At 46.5% G+C, this 23,634-nt stretch overlaps 2 protein-coding genes across 3 annotated transcripts; one reads left to right on the forward strand and one right to left on the reverse strand.

Moving 5' to 3' along the window:
* Window positions 1–6,076: 6,076 nt before the first annotated feature.
* LOC124666519 (BURP domain-containing protein 3) lies at window positions 6,077–8,364 on the forward strand. The gene is made up of 3 exons (XM_047203867.1): window positions 6,077–6,179; window positions 6,655–6,763; window positions 6,852–8,364. Exons 1-3 carry the CDS (start codon window positions 6,141–6,143, stop codon window positions 8,129–8,131), a joined length of 1,428 nt encoding a protein of 475 aa, XP_047059823.1. The 5' UTR covers window positions 6,077–6,140; the 3' UTR covers window positions 8,132–8,364.
* A 2,078-nt stretch (window positions 8,365–10,442) lies between these two features.
* On the reverse strand, window positions 10,443–22,110 carry LOC124665266 (NADPH-dependent diflavin oxidoreductase 1). 2 transcript variants are annotated; one of them, XM_047202688.1, is made up of 12 exons: window positions 22,081–22,110; window positions 14,965–15,042; window positions 14,772–14,876; window positions 14,288–14,379; window positions 13,930–14,111; window positions 13,757–13,845; window positions 13,117–13,191; window positions 12,907–13,017; window positions 12,063–12,197; window positions 11,811–11,930; window positions 11,452–11,668; window positions 10,443–11,299 (listed from the first exon to the last, which is right to left on the reverse strand). In XM_047202688.1, the coding sequence occupies exons 1-12, from the start codon at window positions 22,096–22,098 to the stop codon at window positions 10,779–10,781; spliced, it is 1,743 nt and encodes a 580-aa protein (XP_047058644.1). In that variant the 5' UTR covers window positions 22,099–22,110; the 3' UTR covers window positions 10,443–10,778. The 2 variants fall into 2 exon arrangements, with proteins under 2 accessions (XP_047058644.1, XP_047058643.1); XM_047202687.1 differs by lacking the exon at window positions 22,081–22,110 and adding an exon at window positions 15,123–15,442.
* Between the last annotated feature and the right edge of the window lie 1,524 nt (window positions 22,111–23,634).

Here is a 23,634-nt window from a genome sequence, read left to right on the forward strand (position 1 = left end):
GACAAAGAGTGATGTGGTAATCTTGAGAGCCTTTGATCAAATACAAGTATTTGATCAAATGCTCGGGGGCTACTTTTGAAGAAGGAAATTTCGGGTATGACAAAATAGAAATGGCGAGAGCCTATGATCAAATACAAGCATTTGTTCATAGCCTCGGGGCTACTCCCATCGGGAGCGCTGGTCGCGCACCCGATAGATATGAAAAGCTCGAGAAAGAATAACAATATAGCGACAGAAGGTACTAATTTGTTGAGCCTACAACCAAGTACAAGTCCTTGGCTGTAGCCTCGGGGCTACTCCCATCGGGAACGCTGTTCGCGTGCCCGATGAAATTATAAAAAAGAAGTGAGCATATTTCGAGTTATACAAATAACTCTACATATACTCCCATCGGGAAGGCAAGATAAGTCATCCGTTGGCTCAATAAAATGTGCTATTCAAACAACCGAAAAAGCACTCGATAATATATTCTCAGAGCGCCAAAGTCGCGAATAATCTCTGAATGCCGCAAAACTTTGCGAAGGTAAGACCCCAGATCCGTTCTGAGCGGCGTGGCACCGTCTCTGACGTCGGTTTGCTACTTTTTTCCATATCAACAGATACGAAGAAAAATCCTAACGGACGCGTTAGGTACCCGATAAAACATGACTGGGACTCGACAGAATGGTAAGACCTTAAGCGGCACCTGTCGGGTTAACACCAGTATCCCGAGATCATGTCCAGGGACGTGATCTTGAAGTCGGTTTTTGCGGATTGCCACTAGAGCAGTTAACTAGTACCTGATCCGTCAGATGAACTAGCCCCAACTACCATTATCCCTGTACAATATATAGATGTTTATCTAAAGATATATGGTGGCTTGAAAAAGTTATTTGACGATTATAAAGTTGGAGATTTTCCCTGATTCTTCGATTCAAGCAAAATCTCGGGGGCTACTAACATAGGCATCCCCAATGGGCCTGCCGAAGATGGTACCGGGGTTTACTGAAGGCCCACAAGTCGAAGAATATGAAGTTCGGAAGCCCAGTTAATATTAAGGAAAGTTAGAGTTGAATTAGGAAATATAGAGACTTGTAATTTTACGGGACGGGTTAGAAACCCTCCCGGACTCTGTAACTTGTGTATTACGAATCCCTCGGCTCCGCCTCCTATATAAGGGGGAGTCGAGGGACAAAGAGAGGATCGATTCATGGTTCACACAACCCTAGTTTTCATAATCGTCGAGTACTTTTCGGCTGAAACCTTCGAGATCTACTTGCCCTCTACTTCCAACGAAACCCTAGTCTACAATACGTAGGTATTGACAAGTTAATACCTTGTCAGTAGGCACTACACTACAAGCTGTTCTTGAGCTCTCTCTCTCTCATACTCCATTGTAAGAAACACCAAAAGCCTCAGATCTCCCTCCTCCTCCACCCAAACTCAAATCCCTCCGGGGAAACGATAGAGGGGAAACGATAGAGGAGGACCCGATCTCATTCCCCCTTGTATTCATCAAGAAGCTTGCTCTCTAGGGTTCCTTAGAAATCCTAGGTGGGCAAGAGTGGTCTGGAAGCATCCGGGCTGTGGATTTGCTCCTGACAAGATTGTGAAGGTTTGGAGGCTACCTCAAAGTCTACCACAAGTGAGTGAGCTATTCCTTCTTGGGACAGGCTCCAGAGAATAGGGTGAGCCTTCGTGGCGTGGGGAATCCTTCGTGGGACCTCCACCCCTCCAAACGTGACGTACCTTCTTGCAAAGGAAGGGAACACAGGAATAAACCCTCGTCTCCGCGTGCTATCGATTATCTCTAACCGAACTCCTTACTTGTGATGTAACTGTCTGTGAGAGCCTTCGTGCTCAAGTTACTTGTATCCTCATATATGTTGTCTCACCTAGTTTGCATTAGGCTCACCTTTATATTCCGCAAAGCCTAATATTGCAAAGAAAGAATTAAAATCTGTAGAAACCTATTCACCCCCCCCCCCCCAGGTTTACCATCTCTGAACTTCCAGGAGGTCTAGGAGCTTCTTATTTACAGGTCTTCTCATCGTTGTGGACCTTCTAAAGCTTGTTTCTTCCCCATATCTCCAACATTTTTTCATATCTTTGAGGTAAAAGATAAAGAATATCTAGATCTATATTTCCATATACCCCCTACCCAAAAGTATTTTATGTGTGAAGGGTATGTTTTGAATCTAGATATAGGAGTCATTTATTGACCTCCTCCAGTTCCTATTCTCTCCCATATATCCATAGCATTTGTTGCTTTGGATGATACTTGAGAGAGAGAGAGAGAGAGATATTTGAGCATTATTGTGTTCTTAATTTTCATTTGTTGCATTAGTATGATCCTTATATGACAATTATTCAAGATTATAATAGTTTGTTACTCATATACGTCACCAATTACTAGATGATTTGGTGGTTGTTAGTTTGGTGATCCCTTTTCGAAGATTGTGAAGAGGCCCAAGTAGCAAATTGTGAAATGGATGTGAAGCTTAACATCTATGGGGAAGGATTAAGATGCTATCCATAGTGGAAGAGCTCTTTCTTGGTGTGTTGAGGTCTACCGAGAAGAAGGCTAGATCCGCGTGGGGTCGTTGTGGGCTAGGTGTGCCACACCTTCTCCATCGGAGAGTAGGATATTAATTAGTGGATATCTGAACTCTTTCAAATACATCGGTTGTATCTTGTCTCATTTACATTCTGCAAATTATATGTTCTTCTACTGATATATTTTACGTAAAGCTTGATTGCTAGTTTGTTTTTGTAATTGTAATATCTTGGTTAGCCTTAAGTTGATGATGCACATAGTTGAGCCTAAAATATTTAGTATTTGTGCTTGAAAAGTATTTTCCTAATATGTTTCACATAGAGAAAGAAGTTCTTAGAACTACAATAGCAATATCAACACGCAACTAGACCAAATTTGTGAAGAAAACATACAAGCTGAAGGGGAAAATGAAAAAAGGGTCAAAACCAACCAAATCTTTTTTTCCAGCACTATCAAATGTCGGATGCAACAAGTTCATCTCTAGTGAGTACTAGAGACTCTCATTCATCAATATGCCACTAATTTTGGATGGAAACAACAATATTTGAGGCACAAGACCTATAGATTGGAACTCTCACTAAATATGGTGGAAATCACAGCTTGTTGAAGACAATATGGTGGATTTGTACTTCACAACCTCGAGGTTAACCAGTTTTCTTGACCTTATGTTTTCCCTTCATTCAAATTCCTATCATTCCCTTCTCTATTTGGGAACATTCTTGATCTTGGATGTCAAATAAAGATTTTTTTTTGCGAATATGTCAACTCAAGATTTTGGGGCATAAGAAATCATAGCTTGAAGAAGATAATGTAGTGGATCTAGACTTCTCAACCTTGGAGGAATAGAAATTTATTGATCTCATGCATCTTCCATAAACTTCACTTCCTTCGATTATATGTTGGGATACACATGTTTCTAGATCTTGGGTGGCAAACACAGTATCTATGTCATAGGAGATATGGATTGGAAAATTTGGCCGAAGATTATGGAAAGATACAAACATGGTGGATCTGAATTTAACAACCTTGGGGCACACGTTCCTTCTCCTATGTAGACTAACCTACAATCTATCAACTCTGTTGATGGTGGTTGTATGACATGCTCAACATCCCTCTTCTCTGATGTGGGAAGTCCGAAATGCTCTCAAGTCATAACCCTAATTGGTGGTGGTGTGTATTTGCACATGTTTGGGATTTCTAATAGCTTCAAATGGGCATCTCCTCACATGCCACACGAGGAAGATTTCCCAACAAAATAGTGGTTGATAACAATAGTTAGTATGAACTAAAAAATTAAACCATCAATTTGGATCCCTACGACAAGATTTTTGCCATAGCATATATGAAGGTGTAGCAATTAATAGGTTTTGTAATATTATATGACTTGCGTGTTTCTAGCTTCTTTCCTTAATTTTAACTTTGTACTAAGTCTAATATTTGAACTTGCCAAGTCCAAGTCATGGAGAGTTGCTCTTCTATTATATAGGAGAAGGCCGTAACGACATTTCAATTTATGGTGCAGCAACCCGGTGGTTTGCGCGACTGATGGCGGAGGCGGGGCAGTCTCACGGATGGATTTCCATCGGCGATCTTCAGCGCGCGGCTGGGATTTTCCTGGGCATGGGGCAGCGGGGCCAAGCTAGCATTGGTGGCGGACCTTGGCCTCCCTCATGCGAGGCACACGACAAAGGTGGCAAGCTGGCGATCCAGTCGGCTATGAGATAGGGGAGGTGCACTCACCGGTGAAACCGAGCTTCAACTTAGGCCATGGCAGGTGGTGGTAGCGTCCTTGCGATGCTACCTTGTTAAAGGCATCATCCTTATAGTCATAATCTCCTCTCTCTCGGGTTGCTCTGAGGAAAACACTAGATCTAGGGCCCCTGAATTGCACAATGGTGACGCTATGGCGTCGTTCTGCCTCCTGGGGGCATCATCTTGGAGAAGGTTCTTGCTAGAGGCGTCAGGAGGTGGAGCGATGTGGCATCTACCACGTCGACGATGAGTGGTCTCAGCGGCTTAGCGCGGCGTATTCTCAGCGATGGACTCATGATGATTGAGGCGTGCATGGTGGTTTCAATGTTTGTCGTGTTGAGGTAGCGTCGACTGCAGCCTCGCAAGATCAATTCATCAAACATGTATGGAAGATGGATCGGTGGAAGGTGGCTTCTAGAGCATGTGCAGACAGTGCGTGTTGATGGTCTGTTGAGCCGATTTGTGCCACCGGCTCGCCCGTTGGGTGGTGGCTTGACGGGGCCTCCAGATTTAGATGGTGGGCATTAGGGTGAGGTTAGGGCTCGTGACCTTGCTAATGGCTGCCACTTGATAGACGTCGCCAGGAAGGTGGCTTTGGTTAAATCGGATGTATTGGTTTTGTCGGAATTCACTAAATGAATAATATAGCGAAATGTTACATGCATTTTTTTTATTGAGATGCGCGAGTTTCTAACCTCCATTTTGGAAAAAAAAAAAACACTCCAGCGGCTGGAAGGTGATGGCCGGATGCACGCAAAGGATAGTTGAAGCTCCTGCTTGCCCCCAACCAACTCCCAACTATCAGCGCGACGGGGTGCAGCAAGTTTCCACACTCCATTACTGCCCTAGCTAGGCCCCTTGAGAGTTGTCACCCTCAAAGCCCGACCACGGCGCATGCCTGCATCATGGAGTATCAGCAGCGACACGCTCGTACGTCAGCAAAACCTTAAGCCCGTGCTCCGTGCAGCCACCGGCCCACCGTGCGTGCGTACGTACCTAAGCCAGCATGGCTATAGCTCTCGATCGATAATAAGTGCTTTGGGCAACACCCACAACCACCGGAGATGACGACAATTATGGTGGCCGGCGCGGTCCATGGAACCGGCGGTTCATCGTTATACTGAACATTCAGCAAAGGAAAAAAATGATGCGCGATCCTACCTTACTCTTTATACGTACATCAGTCAGCACGCTCGATCGGCAGCACGTGTGAAGTGGCCAGGCGGCGAACGATCTCGATCTCGATCCCGTGGGGCACTAGCCGTCACACTCGCCGCGCAACCGTCAGCCGGAGGAAGGCGTGGAGGCGCGCGCCTCCAAGTCAGCCGGAGGCCGGAGCCGGTGGCGGTGGCACCGCATTATCATGGGACGACGGACGGCGACCGGCATTCAATATCGCGCCCGGGAGCGGCAGGGGGACGGTTGAGCAGCTGCACCCGCACAGCAGCCGGCCGGAGGTGGCATCTATCTTGATTGTTTTTCGTGTGCGTATACGTCCTGGGTGGTCTTGGGTCTTGGTGTAGCTCGACGTACAGGTGCAACGCTAGCTACGTACGGTACTACTCTTGAGACGGAGTATACTGGGAATGCCATTAGTACGAGTACGTATATTACCTGCACAGCCGTACTCGGCGACTGAGTGATGCTACACTGCTACTCTTCCAGTGTTTGCATCAGGGCAGTTAATAGATCTGTGCAAATTCAATCGTCCCAACTCCCTAGCTACTCCCTGACTTGGCTCTATATATATCGATCTGCGTTAGGTTCAGGGACATCATCTCCTCTCTGTTCTCTGCATCCTTCACTTCCAAGCACAGCTCGCCCTCGCCCTGTGAGTTTCCTGACTTCATCAATGGATAGGCTCTTCGCCGGTCTCCTTGGCTTCCTACTGGTCAGTTCCTCACTTCCATGACCATCGTTTTTCGTTCCCAAATTGTTACTTCCGATGCTCATGAGTGAACATGTGGTTGGGTTCATAGTTTCCCCGTTCTTGTGGGAGGAATATTGCTTAGCTATACTGTTATTTCCATTGATATATGGTAGTACACAAGGTGATCTACACCTGAAAAATACTTGATAGGAGGTTTACCTGACAACACATTTACTCAATGTCCCCAAATAAAAGGACATGTTGAAAACTTGATTATGTGAAATCGAAAGGTTTATGGGCAGCATATACAAGGTGCTCAACCCGGTAGCTACGCGGATTTTGCGAGATTTGCAAAGTTGGTAAGTTTCGATCAGTCATGTGCTGGCTGTGCAGGGACCGTGATGGAGTGGCATCATATATCATGCATGAGAGGAGTGACTCTTTCATCAAAGTGTTCATGGTCAGAAACTAGCTAACCATGTAATTTCGCATGCAGATTGCGTCGGTGGGAAGCCATGCAGCTCGGGCTCCGGAGCAGTACTGGGAGTCTGCTCTTCCCAACACTCCCATGCCGAGCTCCCTCTCTCAACTCCTCAGCGCTCCAGGTACCTACTACTTCTTAAGCAATTCGACATCTTCTTTAGTAAACTAGATCAAAATATTGACGACCCTTCTCCCTGATCGGCCATATAGCCGGAGGCACGTCGGTAAACGTCGGCTCGGGCGGCGTCCATGTCGACGCGGCTCATGGGAAGCCCGGTGGCACCACGGTTGATGTTGGCAAGGGTGGCGTTGGTGTCAACGTCAAGGCCGGCAGCGGCAAGCCCAGCGGGACTACTGTCGGCGTCGGCAAGGGCGGCGTGGATGTCAACGTCAAGCCTGGATACGGCAAGCCCGGTAGCACCACCGTCGGCGTTGGGAAAGGCGGAGTGGGCGTCAACGTCAAGCCTGGCTACGGCAAGCCCGGCGGCACCACCGTCGGCGTTGGGAAAGGCGGAGTGGGCGTCAACGTTAAGCCTGGCTACGGCAAGCCCGGCCGCACCACGGTTGGAGTAGAGGGAGGCGGCGTGGGCGTGAACGTCAAGCCTGGCTACGGCAAGTCCGGCGGCACCACGGTCGGCGTCGGGAAGGGCGGTGTCGGCGTGAACGTCAAGCCTGGCTACGGCAAGCCAGGCGGCACCACGGTCGGCGTCGGCAAGGGCGGCGTCGGCGTCCACGTGAAACCCCGCCGCGGGAAGCCTGTCAACGTCAACGGTAATCCTTTCATATACAACTATGCCGCGACGGAGACGCAGGCGCACGACGACCCCAGCTCCGCGCTCTTCTTCCTCGAGAAGGACCTCCACGCCGGGAAGACGATGGACGTCCACTTCACCGCCACCGCGGGCGCCGGCGAGAAGTTCCTGCCGCGGAGCGAGGCGGACGCCATCCCGTTCTCTTCCGAGAAGGTCCCCGAGATCCTCAGCCGCTTCTCCGTGGAGCCGGACTCCGCCGAGGCGGCGGAGATGGCGCAGACGCTGCGGGACTGCGAGGCGACGGCCGCCAAGGGCGAGAGGAAGTCGTGCGCCACGTCGCTGGAGTCCATGGTCGACTTCGCCACGTCCAGCCTCGGGACCAGCCGCGTCAGGGCCGTCTCCACTGTCGTCGGGAAGGAGGGGTCGCCGAAGCAAGAGTACACCATGACCGGCGTGAAGCGCGCGGCGGGCGGCGCCGACCAGCTCGTGGCCTGCCACGCGGAGCCGTACGCTTACGCCGTGTTCGCGTGCCACCTGACGCGGGCGACCAGGGCGTACACGGTGTCGATGGTCGGCAGGGACGGCACGGCGGTGGAGGCCGTCGCCGTGTGCCACGCCGACACCGCCGGCTGGAACCCCAAGCACGTCGCGTTCCAGGTGCTCAAGGTGAAGCCCGGCACGGTCCCGGTCTGCCATTTCCTGCCGCAGGACCACGTCGTCTGGACCCGCAGCGGCTGAACACGTATGCTCCCTTCGTAAGCAACACTATGCAGTTTCAGTGCTTTGGAGCCTTGGTTCGTTATGTTCTAGCCTCTACAGATACTGCTATACGGTATCTTGCATACAGTTTAGTTGATGCTACTTTGTTGTACTTGGATGGCGTTGCCAGTATCGCCCGCTTATACGGTGTGAGCTATTTACTGTATAGTTTAGCACGATGACGCAATAAACGGACTGGTACTACTTGTTTACCTCTCTTTATCGGCAATGCTTCGATTATCAGACTAGCTCAACTTATAACCAGAGAAAACATGGGGCTTGAGATATACAAAAGCTCCAACTAAGAGGGAAATGCACTTTGGCTCATAGGAGCATATGCTCCCATTATGTGAATCCACATTTCAAAGTGTCAAAAAATTCTAAACTAAATTTTTACATGTACATCTAGATATTTTATATTGGTACACAAGTTTTCAAAAAAAACTAAAAATAATTGTGGCTCCTGTAAAAAAGACAAGTTTTGATGCTATAACACGATTACGTACATGATATATTTTTGTCTTTTTTGCACACGCCATATAAAATGTTGTTTCTCCACGAAAATTTGTGCACTAACATAGAATGTCAAGATGTACACCAACAAATTTATATCAGAATTTTTTAACAATTTTAAAATTGTTTTTTAATTATTTTATATAATGAGAGCATTTGCTCCTATGAGCCAAATTGCCACCTCCCAACTAAGACTAGTACTGTAAAGCTGAAATAGATCTCACCAAAGAACCAAACAATCAAGATGCCACCTGTATATTCAAGGTTGTCTGAGCCTATTCAAGGGCCACAAAAAGGAAAGCTGTTATGAGAATAAAAGCTGTTAGAAACTAGCACTAAGAAAAAAGTAGATCGAAGAACAAGTACAAACAGGTGCATATTCGAGATAATTCAAGCGCACAGGGTCTGCAACAACACCTTCACCAAACATATCGTGTCATCTACATCGCTTACATCCAGATGGCCTAACCCATGTTGAAGATGAATAATACTAGATATTAAAGAACGATAAAACTGTTACAAAATTCCCAATTCATGAAATCAAGCTACCACTCTTAGTCTATGTACCAAAACTTCATCGTCCCAAATACATATACATCATCGAAACAGGAAAGGTGTTTGCTTTACATTGTAAATTGTATGCTCTACCAAAGAACCAAACAATCAAGATGCCACCTGTGTAATCAAGGTTGTCCGAGCCCATTCAAGTGCCACAAAAAGGGAAGCTGTTATGAGAGAAAAGCTGCTATAAACTAGCACTAAGAAAAACTAGATCCAAGAACAAGTACACTTTTTTTTTTCTTTTTTGCATACTCGAGATAATTCAATCGTACCAAGTCTGCTAGAACAACTTCACCCAACATAGCCAGATGGCTTAACCCGTGTTGAAGGTGAATATACTGAATATTATGGAATGATAAAACTGTTACAAAATTGCCAAATCATAAAATCAAACTACCACTTCTACGTACCAAAATTTTATCGTCAGAGATACTCCCTCCATTTTTAATTATTCTGGGATTTTTCAAAGTCAGACATTATGAAGTTTGACTAAAAATATATGGAGAAATATGAACAACCATAATACCAAAAGCATACAGTATAAAATATAGGTTATGGAGAATTTAATGGTATAATTTTACATTGTGAATGTTGATATTTTTCCTAACTATTTAGTCAAACTTTGCCTAGTTTGACTTTGACTTAACCCAGAATGCGAAGTAATCGTGAACAGAGGGAGTACATATACAACATCGAAACAAGAAAGATATTTGCTTAGCCCAGAATGTGAAGTAATCGTGAACAGTGTGAGCTATTTGCTGTATAGTTAAGCACGAGGACGCAATAAACGGACTGGTACTGCTTGTTTACCTCTCTTGATTGACAATGTTTCGATTATCAGACTAGCTCAACTTATAACCAGAGAAAACATGGGGCTTGAGATATGCAAAAGCTCCAACTAAGACTAGTACTGTAAAGCTGAAATAGATCTCACCAAAGAACCAAGTTGAAATAGATCTCACCAAAGAACCAAACAATCAAGATGCCACCTGTATATTCAAGGTTGTCTAAGCCTATTCAAGAGCCACAAAAAGGAAAGTTGTTATGAGATAATGAGAAGAAAAGCTGATAGAAACCAGCACTAGGAAAACCAGATCGAAGAACAAGTACAAACAGGTGCATACTGAGATAATTTATGCCCACCAAGGCCTGCAAAGACACCTTCACCAAACATAGTGTCATCTATATCACTTACAGCTATATGACTTAACCCATGTTCAAGGTGAAAAATACCGATTATTACAGAATGATAGAAGTGTTACAAAATTCCCAATTCATAAAATCAAACTACCACTCTTCATCTTTGTACCAAAACTTCATCGCCCCAAATACATATACAACATCGAAATAGGAAAGGTGTTGAAAGGTGTTTGCTTTCCCTTGTAAATTGTTCTGTCCAAGAACAAATTATTCCTGTATGTTTGCGCAGATATACAACCTCTATTTTTTCTGACATCTTAGATCTACACTAAATTCTAAGGTTCCTACCGTGTGAATAATTGTGGAACCTGATTGTTCAAACATACTTAACTTACCTATTTGCCGATCACAATCACGACCAAGTTTCAATGTTAAATTTACCGGCCCTTTCCAGTTTCCCGAGCCATCCTGAAGCAGCCTCACCGCCCTTTTGGCGGAGAACTTCTTCTAGTGCAGCTGTAACATCAGCAGGCATTTTGGTAGAAGACCCTGCAACATATATTGAAGCCCCAGAGCATAGTAGGTTCCACACTCTTACACTCTGCTCCTTAATCTTATGTTGTACATAGACCTTTTGAGACTGATCCCTAGAAAAAGCCACGAAGAAACCACCACCCTCTTCCGGGGACAACACTCCCTTGTCCTGGGTATGCTTTAACCATAAGTCCTTGTATAGGAAATCGTTGTCTTCATTTCTACAACCAAAGAAGAACAGAACAGGAGCTGTTGGTTCTCTAACACTCTGTGCCGCCCTTTCCTCCACAAATGCTCGAAAAGGGGCGCATCCTGTTCCTGGTCCAATGAGCACAAGAGGAACCGATGGATGCGGTGGAGGCAGGGATCCTTTGTGTATCCAACATGGTATAAGCTTTTCTGCATGTAAGCACAGTGACACTTAGAGAGGGTTGATGCTTTTTTTTGTGTGAGGTGGAGGGGTTGACGGGGTGCACAGTGATGTCCAGGAAAAGAACAGACAGATAACAATAGAAAAGTTTCCAGCTGTAATTAAGAAAAGCAATTCATACCTTCATTTGGACTAAGCCCCGCCAGCCATGTGGAACAGAGACCATGCCTTGCCCTCTTGAAAGGAGTAAGCCACGATACAACACTAACAGTCAAGTGTATCTGATTTGGATGTGCTAATGGGGATGAAGATATGGAAAAGGCTCGTTTCTTTAATGGAGGAGTTAGCTGCACCAACCATTCAAAAGGCATGTGCACCGAGGGAAAATCCTCCAATACCTAAAAGCAGCACAAAACCATATATCAGTGTTCAACCATGAAAATAATTTCAAAGAAAATGGTCTATTGCCATAAAATTTTCACATGCTAACTTCTGCATTGCAAGAGCGTCACAATGAAAATCTTCAGTAACTAAACTTACTTCTAAAACAGTCCGACTCTCCTTTTGATTGTACTTGTAAAGGTCTTCCCTTCCTTCAGGAGAAGCAAAATACTGAAGCCTTTCCTTTTCATGTTCAGCTGTTGCAAAGTAGCTCATGACCTACAAAGGAACAGTGAAGTTGTATGAACATCAAGATGAGTTACATATACATCAGGATATCACAACCAACGATAAGATATCAAAACAAGAAAGAGGTGTATGAGATGAAGCATTCAGGGTAATTGCTCTTGCCTCAAAGAAATACCGTCGAGGGGAAGCTGATGTAACATCCATCGTCAAAGCAACAAAGGTCTTCAACTTCATGCGATCCATCATGCCATTCACAAGTGAACATTTGGAAACTTCGTCCCCACCCTTTGCTCGAATCTGGGCAAACAAAGAATAGCCTCCTTTTTAGTTAGCGGAATAATAGCAACAGATTAACTAGTTGAGAAGATATAAGAAGGCATAACTACCTCTAGCTTTCTCCAGTTTTATGGAAAAATTCGCATTCCAAAAAGACAAAAATGATCTATTGTCTAAACATGATAGATGTAGCTACAAGCTATGACTCGTCAAGGCAGTTGTACTTAATTTTGCAACAAACAACGTGTACAGACAGACAGCTACTAATGTGGACCGGGAACTAAGGGAACATTTGGTTCCTCAGCACGGCCAACAATAGCCTCGCTGGGCAAGCCTATGCATTTGGTAGGAAGCAGATAACCAACTATGCCAAGCAAATTAGCCAGCATGGGCTAGAAAATCCTTGCCCCACCAGGATAGCAAATTTGGCTCTCCTCCGATGACATGAAATGGAAAAAAAGTAGCGTTTGACTGCAGCCTTGTTAATGAACAGAGTAACTGCTTCTACTACCTGTTGGCAACACTAGCCTTAGCTAATAAACAAAACGGGTAGCCTTGCCTAGGTAGACCATAGTTAAAACGAGCCCGCGTAGCCTAGCCTAGCTAAGCTAGGCGAGCTAATGATCCAAACACGCCCTAAAAAAATGATTACTTTGCCTCCGTGACGGAGAAAAATGCAAAAGGTACAAGTGACAGAATCAAAGAGGTAAAACAAAATAGAGCCACATACCATTATGTAACAATCTGGATCCAAGTTACAGCGTTCAATGAAAGCATTAACAGCAGATGGATCCTGACTTGGTAGAATTTCTAAAGCGTCCCCAACTTGATAACTGATTGCCTAACATGACAAAAAATAAAAATCATTCAATCTGTTTCATTTGTTAAGAAGATGACAGCGAGCTAACATCATCATATGGAACAAGAACAAAGAACGCACAGAAGATGGATTCTCCAATTCAAAGTGGCGCACATCTTTCTCGGAATCCTCCTTAGTCAAACGCTGATTTGTTACCTAAAGAGGTTAGCAGCATCATCACCGGCATGAACTAAGCAAATAAAGATGCATTGATTAGATAACACCAATCTATTAGTCATAATTCATAAAACAGGAGGAGCATCCCAATAATGAACCATTACTATCCCTGGTCTGTTGTTTACTACGCTATTACAACCCAGCTATTATTCATTTAGTTCATTAAGGTAAACTTTCTTAGAGCATGGTAAATATCTTGTCATGTCTACTGAATCTACTGACAAAAGCAGCATCACATTCATGACATAGAACTGCAAGTTGAGGTCGGTCATGGATAGTTAGGGGCAAGCTTCTCACAACATCAACTAGTATTATAGAGATTGCCTTGCAATTAGAGCTTGCATATTGTGGACACTTGCCAGATGCCCACTGAAAAGAAGAAGTATAAAAGGAGCTAAATCCAATATAAGGTGCCTCACGTTCATCTGCAAATCCAGTCATATGCATAGTGCTAATGAAGTGTAAGGTCGGTTGAAAATAGCCAATTAAATTATAGGTCACAAAGTCTACTTTATAAAATAATTTCAAACCCATAGGAACATACCATCTTTAACATGTATTGTGGCTCTCCATCATTATGGAACTTCAGGGCAGGGGACATTGTACGTGCTCTCCCAATTAATTTCTTGGAGTCTGGTCAGTATAAGAGAGATATAATCTTTAGAAGAGACTACACAACAGCATACAGGTTACCGCTAACATTGATTAACACCGCACCTGAAACAGTGGAATCTTGAGGAGCGTCATCGGAAGAGTAATATACGACTTCGATCTTTGAATCTCCCAAATTAATCAGACTAGGATTAATGATATCAGATATTCTTGGTAAAAGTGACGGATTTTCTTGATTCAGTGATGTCCACAAAGACAGCAGCCAAGGATCTAGAGCTCCTTCGTATCTGGTATACAACAACAACAGAATCACTTAGTAATTTTAAGGAATTGTTTTCCAACACGAAGAAAACATGATGCTAAAATTTTGATCACCAAAAAAATGTTTAAATTAGACTTCTCCAAAACATGGAAGTGATATAGCAGCAATAGCAGATAAAATGCGAGATATTTAACACCATACCCTGAAAAGTGTTGATCATTTCCCAGGCCTAACTTTATGATCCGGTCTGCACCAAGTTGCGAAAGCCTTTTATCGATCTTCTTTGCAGCAAACTGCAGTGTGTACAACAACAGTGAAGAGGGAAACAGAAATAAGATGGCAGTACAATTTTCAAAAGTAGCAGTCCTGATCTGTGAGCAACAAAGGGAAACCTACTACTATTCAGAACATGCGGCATGCAGCTAAGTAGAAATGAGAAAATGAGAAATGGGCATGGTTGAGCATTTAGCAAAATGCATTTTTATGACATGTAAGCATCATGTGATGTTTTTCATAACCACATATTCTTCTTTTCTAACCTATTAACCTTAAGCAAAGTACTGATTGTTCTATCAATAATAAATTCCCCAAACATAGTGAAACTACAAATAATGTGAACAAATCATGTATTAAGGCACTGCAGGGCGCAATAGCAAGCTAAAAACATCCTAGTAAGATTACTAACATTGTACTTCTGGTAACCTGAATCACCAAGCCCAAATACGGCATAACGGACCCCTTCCAGCCACCGGGCACCAAGTTCCTTCTTAAGAAGGTATCTCCAAAACCCCTGCTCGGGCGAAACCAACAGTAAAATCTCAATTAGCAAAGCAGAGTCGAGATATACTTGCAACAAAAAAGTATGTTAGTATCACTACCTTCATGGAATCCGGGGGATCGCCCTGGCCCGTGGTGGACACGACGAACACCACGGACCTTTCGGCCGGCAAGCAACTCTGCACAAGAAGAAAAGAAAGTTTCATATGACCTCAGATGGAAGGGTTGCGGTGTGGATTTTCTAGGGTTAGGGGCTTACGGGGTCGAAGGTGTCCATGGAGAGGACGTCGACGGCCGGGCAGCCACCGCGCTCGGCCTCGCGGCCTACACGTTCGGCGGCGTCCATGGCGTTGCCGGTCTGCGACGCGTAGAGCACGAGGAGGCGGCCGGCCGCCGGAAGCGGCGGCGGGAGCGATGGTGTGGGCGACATTAGAACGCGAGAGCTCCCGGCCGCTGCCGAGTCGAAAAGGAATGTCGCGGCGCCGCCACTGCTGATGGAAGAGGGCGAGATGCCCAGTCGCTGCCGAGGGGAGAAGGGCCGCGCCGCCGCCGCCGTCGCAGGAGTCCTCTGGATGGAAGGAACAAGAGACGGTTCAGTGGTTTGGACCCGACTTTTTTTTTTTATTCTTTTCAGGTGGAGGTTTCAAGGCTTTTTTTTTTTTTTTTGACAATCAATACCACATATCTATACCTAATAATAAAGGGAGAAGTGTTTCCGTGGTTTCGTCCGTCGCTTTGCGCTTTCGTTCAACTTGGATTTACGTTTTCGTCTGTCGTCGATCCCTTACAAGAAAACATGACTCATACACGAGTAGATGAATCGTACACGGGTTGGACATCGATTCATATATCATATACACGGCTAATAAAAGAAGTGCTCCTCCACGTCTCTAGCCAGATAGGCAACGTCAAGGCACTCGACCGCAGCGCCCTCGTGTCGCACCGCTTCCACGCGCTCAGCCCGCTCGTCGACTCCGTAGTCGATTGTGTCATACCTGACTAGCCGCGCCAATCGTCGGGCGCCTCGCCGCGGTCCCCCGCGCGGGGTCGGGGCGCTCGCTCATATGGATGTCGATCTCTCTCTCCTAAGCACCACGTACGTCCATGCTCTAAGCCGGCGGCCAGAAGAGAGGCATCTGCTGCTCTAGCAGCCGCAGACATGGTTCTGACCGCCACAATGGCATGCACCACCAGCGCGAGGCACAACATTAGTCGGGAAAGGTGACCCTGCCAGAGCAATTCTGAACATTGATGTAGATCGATTCTGGTAGCACTAATGTGTGTTATGCCCGTATCCTATTGTTCTCCGCTCGCCGTACGTCCCGAAGCCACAACTTCTGCCGCCGCCGTCTTCTCGGAAGGAGATGAGCAGAAGCCCAGGATAACGGACCTCTACATCACTATGCCACAGCTTTAGGACGGCCGCCGCCTTTTCCAAAGGAGAAGAGCAAGAAGCTCAGACGGAATGGCCTCCTGAGCGACGCGGGCGATTTCCCTGACGACGAGTTTCTTCTTTGCCGGCCTGGGTGTGGTTACTGGGGCAGCCGGGCAGGGCGGGTTCCTGCTTTATAGGTGCTCGCTACTTGTTGCCTGCAGCCTGCAGGGTGGGGCGATTTTCGATTCAGACATGCAAGGAGCGATGCACACAGTCACGGAAATTTGAGAGATTCTCCTAACAAATGTAGGAGGAGGATGAGTATGAGGAGTTTCCGAAGGAAACGCTTATGTTGTTCACAGCAACGTGAGCTCTCTCCCTTTTTATTTGTAGATGTACTAGATTGCTGAATTTATCATGTGAGATCCGGTTATTTCCTGGATTGCTAAAATTGCCCACGTGAACTATAGCAGTTTTGATCGTTAATTACTAAATTGTCCACGTGAGTTCTCACTGTTATGGTTAGCAGATTGCTAACATCCTTTTCTAGCTCGTCTGCCTTAATTCCGCAACGCACCTAACATGCTTTTTTTTGCGAGGAAACGCCGATGATATTAAAGAAAGCAAATTATAGAAAGATTCACCAAAGATAGAAATTACAGTCAAGACACTCTGCAACTCGATGTCGCCGGCGAAGAGCAGGACTTGCCGATGGCGCACCGCTGCTGCTTCTCCACTAGAACCCTGCATCAGAAGAAGACCCCCTGCGGACGGGAAGTCGTCGAACCTCGAACTCCGAAGAGCCTCCATCCTGCTCCATCGAAAACATCGACTCGCTCCACCACCAGCATCTCCAACAACTTTGACCGGATCCGCCGCCTCAAGATCCGGGAGGGGGACAGACACACACGGCGGCCCCGAAGGACCACCAGCGTGAGGAAGGGAGTGCTCTGCCGTGCCGCTCCACCGAGCACCACCGCCGAAGATGACGAGCACCACCTGCAAAAACCAAACCAGACGCGCCTCCATCTCCACAACGCCTCCGGCGAGGTTCCCAATAGCTCCTACACTATGTACACCAGGATTCGAGTTTTCCCCAGCCTCCCGCGGCCGGCAGAGGCAGGGAAACCGGCGAATCGCCGTCGGCGAGGTGGATCTGACATGTGCGTGTGTGTGTGTGTGGGGGGGGGGGGGGCAGAAAAACATCTTCTACTGTCGCGCAAGAGGGTGAGATTCCAAGGTCTACCTATACCTTCTTTTAGTTGCAAAAGCTTGGATTGAAGAGAAGATCCAAGAACCCTAAATCCTGCAGGAACCTGGATCAACTATACAAATTTGATCCAGGTTGCAGTGCTACACCGTAAATGAAATTGATTTGGTTTTGTGTTGTATATATAATATGAGGAGTATGAGATTATAACGATTGTAAAGTCTTTTGCCGCTGAATTTGAATGAAGCGCTTGGCTTTGGACTTCAGGTTGGGCTTTCTGGATTTAGGTTTTTCTGTGGGACGAGTGAAGGACACCGGTTTCCCGAGGCAGGTGGCCAGCACACGGGGAAATTTGAGAAAGGGAAGAGGAGGGTGTGGTATCTTAAGAAGGAATGCAGATGGAGCCGTGTGTTGGTGGAGGGCGGGAAGGCATGTTGCATAGGTACAAAGGGTAGCATGCCGTAAAAACAGAATTGTTAGTCCGTAGCAACCGCACGGGCAATTTTCCTAGTATATATTTATAGTAACAAATAGTACATAGTAGAGATACACGAGCTGACTCCAACGATTACAAAATGAAGTCTAAAAGATACTAACAAATCTTCAAGATCTTCAAATTCTTTCTTCTTCCAGAACACAATCTTGTACTCTTCTGAAGGCAGCCAAAGATAGATAACAAACCATAGACCTGTAAATACCGACGAAGGTTCTCCCATAATTTTAATTTAAGCCGCAATACCAAGGCTGCGTGCACGCGCGCAACCATTAAACCAGTCATTCAACATCGGTAAGAGTACCAACACCAGTATGTTAAGGAATAACAACCGACTAGCCTTGTCGATGATGATGGAGAGCCGAGAGTACGAATCACCATTGTTGGGGACGTAGCAGCCGGGATAAAAACTACGAGGATAATTTTTCTCGTGGCAACAACGACAAAAGATCCAAAATCGATCTGGCGAAGCAAGATCTGAAGGCCCATACCTAGAGGATTGTAATCTTTCAACACCACCATTGACGTCGGGAAGGAGGTCTCGTCGTCGAACGAAAGCTCGAAGATCACTTATTGTAGACGATGCCATCTCCATTGAGGGGAAACCAACAAGAAGATGACTACCAAAATCCTAACATAATCAACTGAAAATACTACTTTTATTGGAAACTCCACGCATAGATCGGGTTCCCCACTCCTCCCGACGCCGGCGAAGCCGACCGGAGGAGCAGGAACCGATCTATGGAGGAGGCTGAAGTGGAGTTGGCTAGGGTTTGGAGAGGCGGCGGCTGTCTTTTTCCCCGTATTGGAGGTTTCAAGGCTTGGTTGGACGCAGTGCGTGCAAAACCGCATAGCGGTTTGATCTGGGTCTGGCTAACATGTCTGGGTCCAGCGGCTCGACGCCTGGGCCCAACGGGTTCGTGGCAGCTCACAAATAAGCCTTCAGTCTCTTTTTTAAGCACGAATAAGCCTTCGGCCATTTTTCAGTGTTTGTTCTCATTTGTACAACTACATGCTCTACAGTTCAAAAAAAAAACTATGCTCTAAGTCTCTAACAAGTGCAAACAAAAGACCGATCTTTTCAGCGGAAATACTGAATGGAACCAGGGAACGGGCCAGGATGAAAGTGTAGCGAGTGCAGCGAATCCAAGAGCAACACCTCTCAGAGTATATGTGTATTTGCTAGCAGGTATATTAGGTATGTGGTGTGTATTTCTCTCCTCACCGACGTGATATTGATTGGCACTAAATCCTTTGCCCTGCATAGCTTCTTACCATCTCTTCCTCCTCTCATTTCTATTCTAAAAGGTTGCAAGCCTACCCGGCCAACCAGGGTGCTTCAAGGGGCAAAAGAATCTGGCTCGTCCAATCCCGTAGCAATAGTAACTTTGCAAACCCGCTTTTCACCATGGCCGTCGGATGCGGTAATTTTTCTTCCACTTCTTGGTTGTCTGAATAGGTCGATGACGGATGGGCCCTTGCGTGCGTGGGGTCAGCGAGCAGAGGTAGCGAGGGTGCTCGTTCAGGTCGCCTTTCTTCCCCTGTTTTTCTAGATCGGCCCCGTGGTGAAAAAGATCCCCCAGTTCTAGTTCTCTCTGGTGTGTGGTGGCGACGACGGCGTGCAGGAGGAAGAGGGAGGCGGAGCTGCGCCGGCCTCTCCAAGTGAAGAATAGGAGGCTGGGGCGCATCGTGGAGGTGGCGGTCGGTCCGGCTTTAGATGCGAGGCGCATGAGCGGCGATGCATCGCGGGTCAAGGGCGCGGTGGTGGGCTGGCAGCGGCGACCTGGCACGATGGAGCCCAAAAGGAGTACTTCGCGGGGGCGAGCTAGGTGGAGGTGCAGCTTCCGTCGCCGCGGGAGAGACGCCGAGGCCTGACGGCGTCAATGGTGGGCATCGACCTCAACACCGTGGAGGAGGACGAGAAGGAAGGCGGTCCGGTGGCCTGGAGATGTGGCTCACGTGCGCCAGCCCCGTGGGGCCGCTGCCTCGCAAGGGCAACGCTAAGTCCTCCACCACTCCTCTTGTATGCTCTGCTGGGGCGGCGGCGGCTGGACGAGCGCCCTGCTCTCTGCCATAGCCGGCCTCCTCCCTGAGCCGTGAGCCTGGTTATCCCCCCCTCTTCTCGCTCCGTGCTACACTTTCTCTCAGATCCTGGATAAATTTCTCCTATTTTGTGCCTACATCATCTAGGATTTTCTCCCCTACTGATCTGTATTGATGCCACTGTTTGCAGATTCAGTGTGCTAAGGTTTGAAACTGGGTTGATTTTTGTGGAGAAGATTGTGGTGAGATTGAGATTGGTACCCCCTTTTGTCCATGATGAACAACAGGTGATTTTGCTGCGTGTGCTTCCAACATGTATGCATGTCGAGCTGGTACCTCTCTCTCTCCCCAAGTGAGCTTTTGTCTTGTTGTGCGCCTGTGTGGTTCATAAAAATATGGGGTTTCTATTCCTTTTCTTGGCTCAATTTGTATTTGCCAATTTGTATGGCACTATGGCATCAACAGAGGTTCTGGTGGCCTTGACCTTGTCCCCAAAGGTGATTTAGATTCCTTCTGCTGTTTGGCTGGCTCTAACTCCCTGGATTGACTTAATATATTTTTGTAATCAAGTTGTAACCTCTCATCCATTATTCATATTGAGAATACATGTTGATTGAGTAGCTGCACAAACTGACTAATCTAATGGCTGTTTTTTTGTAGGTTGATGTGTCATCAGAGGTGATACATCTACTTAATGAGGATTTTTTCCTTTCGTGCCCTATACAAATCACATATATATTGATGTAGGGTTCGTTGCATGGAAAACAAAAAAATTCTACCGCAAAGACGAATAAATCCAAGATCTAATCTATGGAAAAGCCAAGATATAATCTATGAGATCGGAGAAACAAGATAGATGAGAAACTAACCCTCGTAGATCCAAAGCCTTAACGAGATCATATCTCATGGTTGAAGTAGTCGATCGTTCCGGTGCTGCAATCTGGCAGCACTTCCGTACTCGGTCGTGCGTATGGTGTCGATGAAGTCCTTCATCTCCCCATTCCAGCGGGCAGCGGAGGTGGTAGATCCCCTCGGAATTCCAGCAGCACGATGGCGTGGTGGTGGTGGTGGAGGAGAAATTCCTGCAGGGCTTCGCCAAGCCTACGCAGGACGAAGGAGGAGGGAGAGAGGGGGCGGCTAGGGTTTGGGGAAGGATGTGTCTGACCCCCTGCCCTCTCCCCTCTTTATATAGGGGCTGGGGTCGGCCAAGGTGGCCCCCCCAACTCATCTAGGGCCGGCGGCCAAGGGAAAAGGGGAAACTAGCCCCCAAGTATTCCCCTTTTAGGGTTTCCCCAAACCCTAGGGTTTTTTGGCCGACCTGGGCCTTGAGGCATGGTGCACCTGGCCCATTAGGGCTGGGCTGCACCCCCTCGTCTCATGTGGCCTCTCCCGGGGTCGTGGGCCCACCAGTGGCCCCTCCGGAACCTTCTAGAAATCCTCCGGTTTTCTAGCGGAAAATTTCCGAACTTTTCCGAACCCCGGAAAATGACTTTCCTTATATGAATCTTATTCTCCGGACCATTCCGGACCTCCTCGTGATGTTCTTGGATCCCATCCGAGACTCCGAACAACATTCGGTCTCCAACTCATATTCCATATCTACTATACAACATCGAACCTTAAGCGTGTCACCCTACGGTTCGTGAACTATGCGGACATGATCGAGACTCCTCTCCGATCAATAACCTATAGCGGGACCTGGAGATCCATAATGGCTCCCACACATTCAGCGATAACTTAGTGATCGATTAAACCATTAACATACGATACTGATTCCCTTTGTCGCGCGATACTTTACTTGTCCGAGGTTTGATCATCGGTATCTCAATACCTAGTTCAACCTCGTTACCGACAAGTACTCTTTACTCGTACCGTGGTATGTCATCTCTTGTGACCTTGCCACATGCTTGCAAGCTAATTAGACGACATTCCACGGAGAGGCCCAGAGCATATCTATCCATCATCAGGATTGACAAATCCCACACATTCCACCGATAGGGCCCAAAGCATATCGTCATCAGGATTGACAAAAGGAGGTTTCATATGACCTCAGATGTAAGGGTTGAGGTGTGGATTTTCTAGGGTTAGTAGCTTACGGGGTCGAAGCTGTCCATGGAGAGGACGTCGACGGCTGGGCAGCCACCGCGCTCGGCCTCGCGGCCTACACGTTCGGCGGCGTCCATGGCGTTTCCGGTCTGCGACGTCGGAAGCGGTTTCCGGTTTTTATTAAATATTTGTTGTAGTAATGCTATATTACTATGCAAGTTATTAGTAAATTATTAGCAACAAGTATAAGGTGTAAGTTGTTCTATGATCAAGCCATACAATTCTAAGTCATCCATAACCGTAGACACGGCTTATCGATAAGATGTACACCCTGCAGTGGTTGCCCAAATGTAACCATACGCATGCTCGAACCCGCTTACTACAGACGGAGTCTCACAACAAGACTATTCCCAATGCTACAAACAAGCTTAATGGGAGCCACTCAACTAAGCTACCAGTGACAAAGTTCGGACGTACCCCGATAAGGACCCAGAGGTTTGCGTCGGTTTCCAAGGCGGGTACTAATGACCGACCAAGGGTAAGGAGTCCCGCTTATGAGTAAAGTACAGAATATAAACACTTGATGGCAATAGGAAATAAATCGTGCATATGAGCAAATAAAATCAATGTTGTGGCTCCAAAGGTAGAGGGTGAAGGGGACCCATTCTCCCACGTACGGGTAGAGCGCTCAATCTAAATAACAAGAACTCGGATCTTAGGGGACATTAGCGAGACAAAAATCTGATGTTTTCGCAAAGGAGCTCACAGATGCCACTGCTTGGCAATTTTAGTTGTTAATATTAAAGTAAGACATGAGTATCTCCAACAACTGATAAAGCATTGAAGTTTTACAACTTTAGTTAGGAAGTTTACAAGATTGCAGTTTTATTTAACACAATTTAAAACCTTGTCAAATTTTAATTGTTCAAAAGTTGATTTTTTTTATAAACAGATAGATTATGTTTTTTTCTAATACTCCTGGATATAAACTTTGTGAGAATTGAAGTTTGAAATGTTGAGCAAAAACTAAAAGGATGGTGCAAAAGTTGTGATGAGGTAGAGGAGCAACGTCCCAGCTAGCAGAGCTTGTTTGTGTTCATGTGAAAAACAGAGTAACGTGTGAGATTGAACAGCAAAAGCCTAGCCTGCAGATGTTCTGAAAACTGAGACAGGAGCCCTTATGCTGAAACTGGAACGAAAGACTGTAAAAATAAAAGGATTGGCGTTTGTTCCACTTGGGATTTGATCTCCGTATTCAAATACATGTAGGACAAGGGAGCAGACCAACTGAGCTGCTGATCGGCTATGTTTCTCACCGGGTGCGCGGTCCTCTTGAACAATTACAGATCGGAGTGGCTTGCAGAAGACGGGCGTGACAAGATTTTGACGATGCTAGCGACGACTGGCCTAGCAGCAGAACAAGTGTCGCCGAAGTTTGCAGGGATTCAGATAACAGAGAAGCAAACTAGGTGCTTGAGTACGCGCATGAGGTGAAGCAGAACGGGTCCGCGAGCGGCGACGGAAACTAACGACGGTGTCCACGATGCTGGCGAGAAGATGCAGTACGCCGTGATGGGCAGGACGTGGACAAAACGGAAGCACTA

The sequence above is a fragment of the Lolium rigidum genome, chromosome 6, assembly GCF_022539505.1.
Source record: "Lolium rigidum isolate FL_2022 chromosome 6, APGP_CSIRO_Lrig_0.1, whole genome shotgun sequence".
NCBI lineage: Eukaryota > Viridiplantae > Streptophyta > Magnoliopsida > Poales > Poaceae > Lolium > Lolium rigidum.

What these genes read in the sequence shown, in the direction of transcription:
- LOC124666519 (XM_047203867.1), top strand. Translation starts at nt 6,141, where the DNA reads ATGGATAGGCTCTTCGCCGGTCTCCTTGGCTTCCTACTG. An exon ending in GTCTCCTTGGCTTCCTACTG is followed by an intron (nt 6,180 to 6,654) that starts GTCAGTTCCTCA and finishes TTTCGCATGCAG; the next exon opens with ATTGCGTCGGTGGGAAGCCA. An exon ending in TCAACTCCTCAGCGCTCCAG is followed by an intron (nt 6,764 to 6,851) that starts GTACCTACTACT and finishes TCGGCCATATAG; the next exon opens with CCGGAGGCACGTCGGTAAAC.
- LOC124665266 (XM_047202687.1), bottom strand. Translation starts at nt 15,293, where the DNA reads ATGTCGCCCACACCATCGCTCCCGCCGCCGCTTCCGGCGGCCGGCCGC. An exon ending in CAGGTTACCAGAAGTACAAT is followed by an intron (nt 14,380 to 14,771) that starts GTTAGTAATCTT and finishes TACACACTGCAG; the next exon opens with TTTGCTGCAAAGAAGATCGA. An exon ending in CTCGACGGTATTTCTTTGAG is followed by an intron (nt 11,931 to 12,062) that starts GCAAGAGCAATT and finishes GTTCCTTTGTAG; the next exon opens with GTCATGAGCTACTTTGCAAC.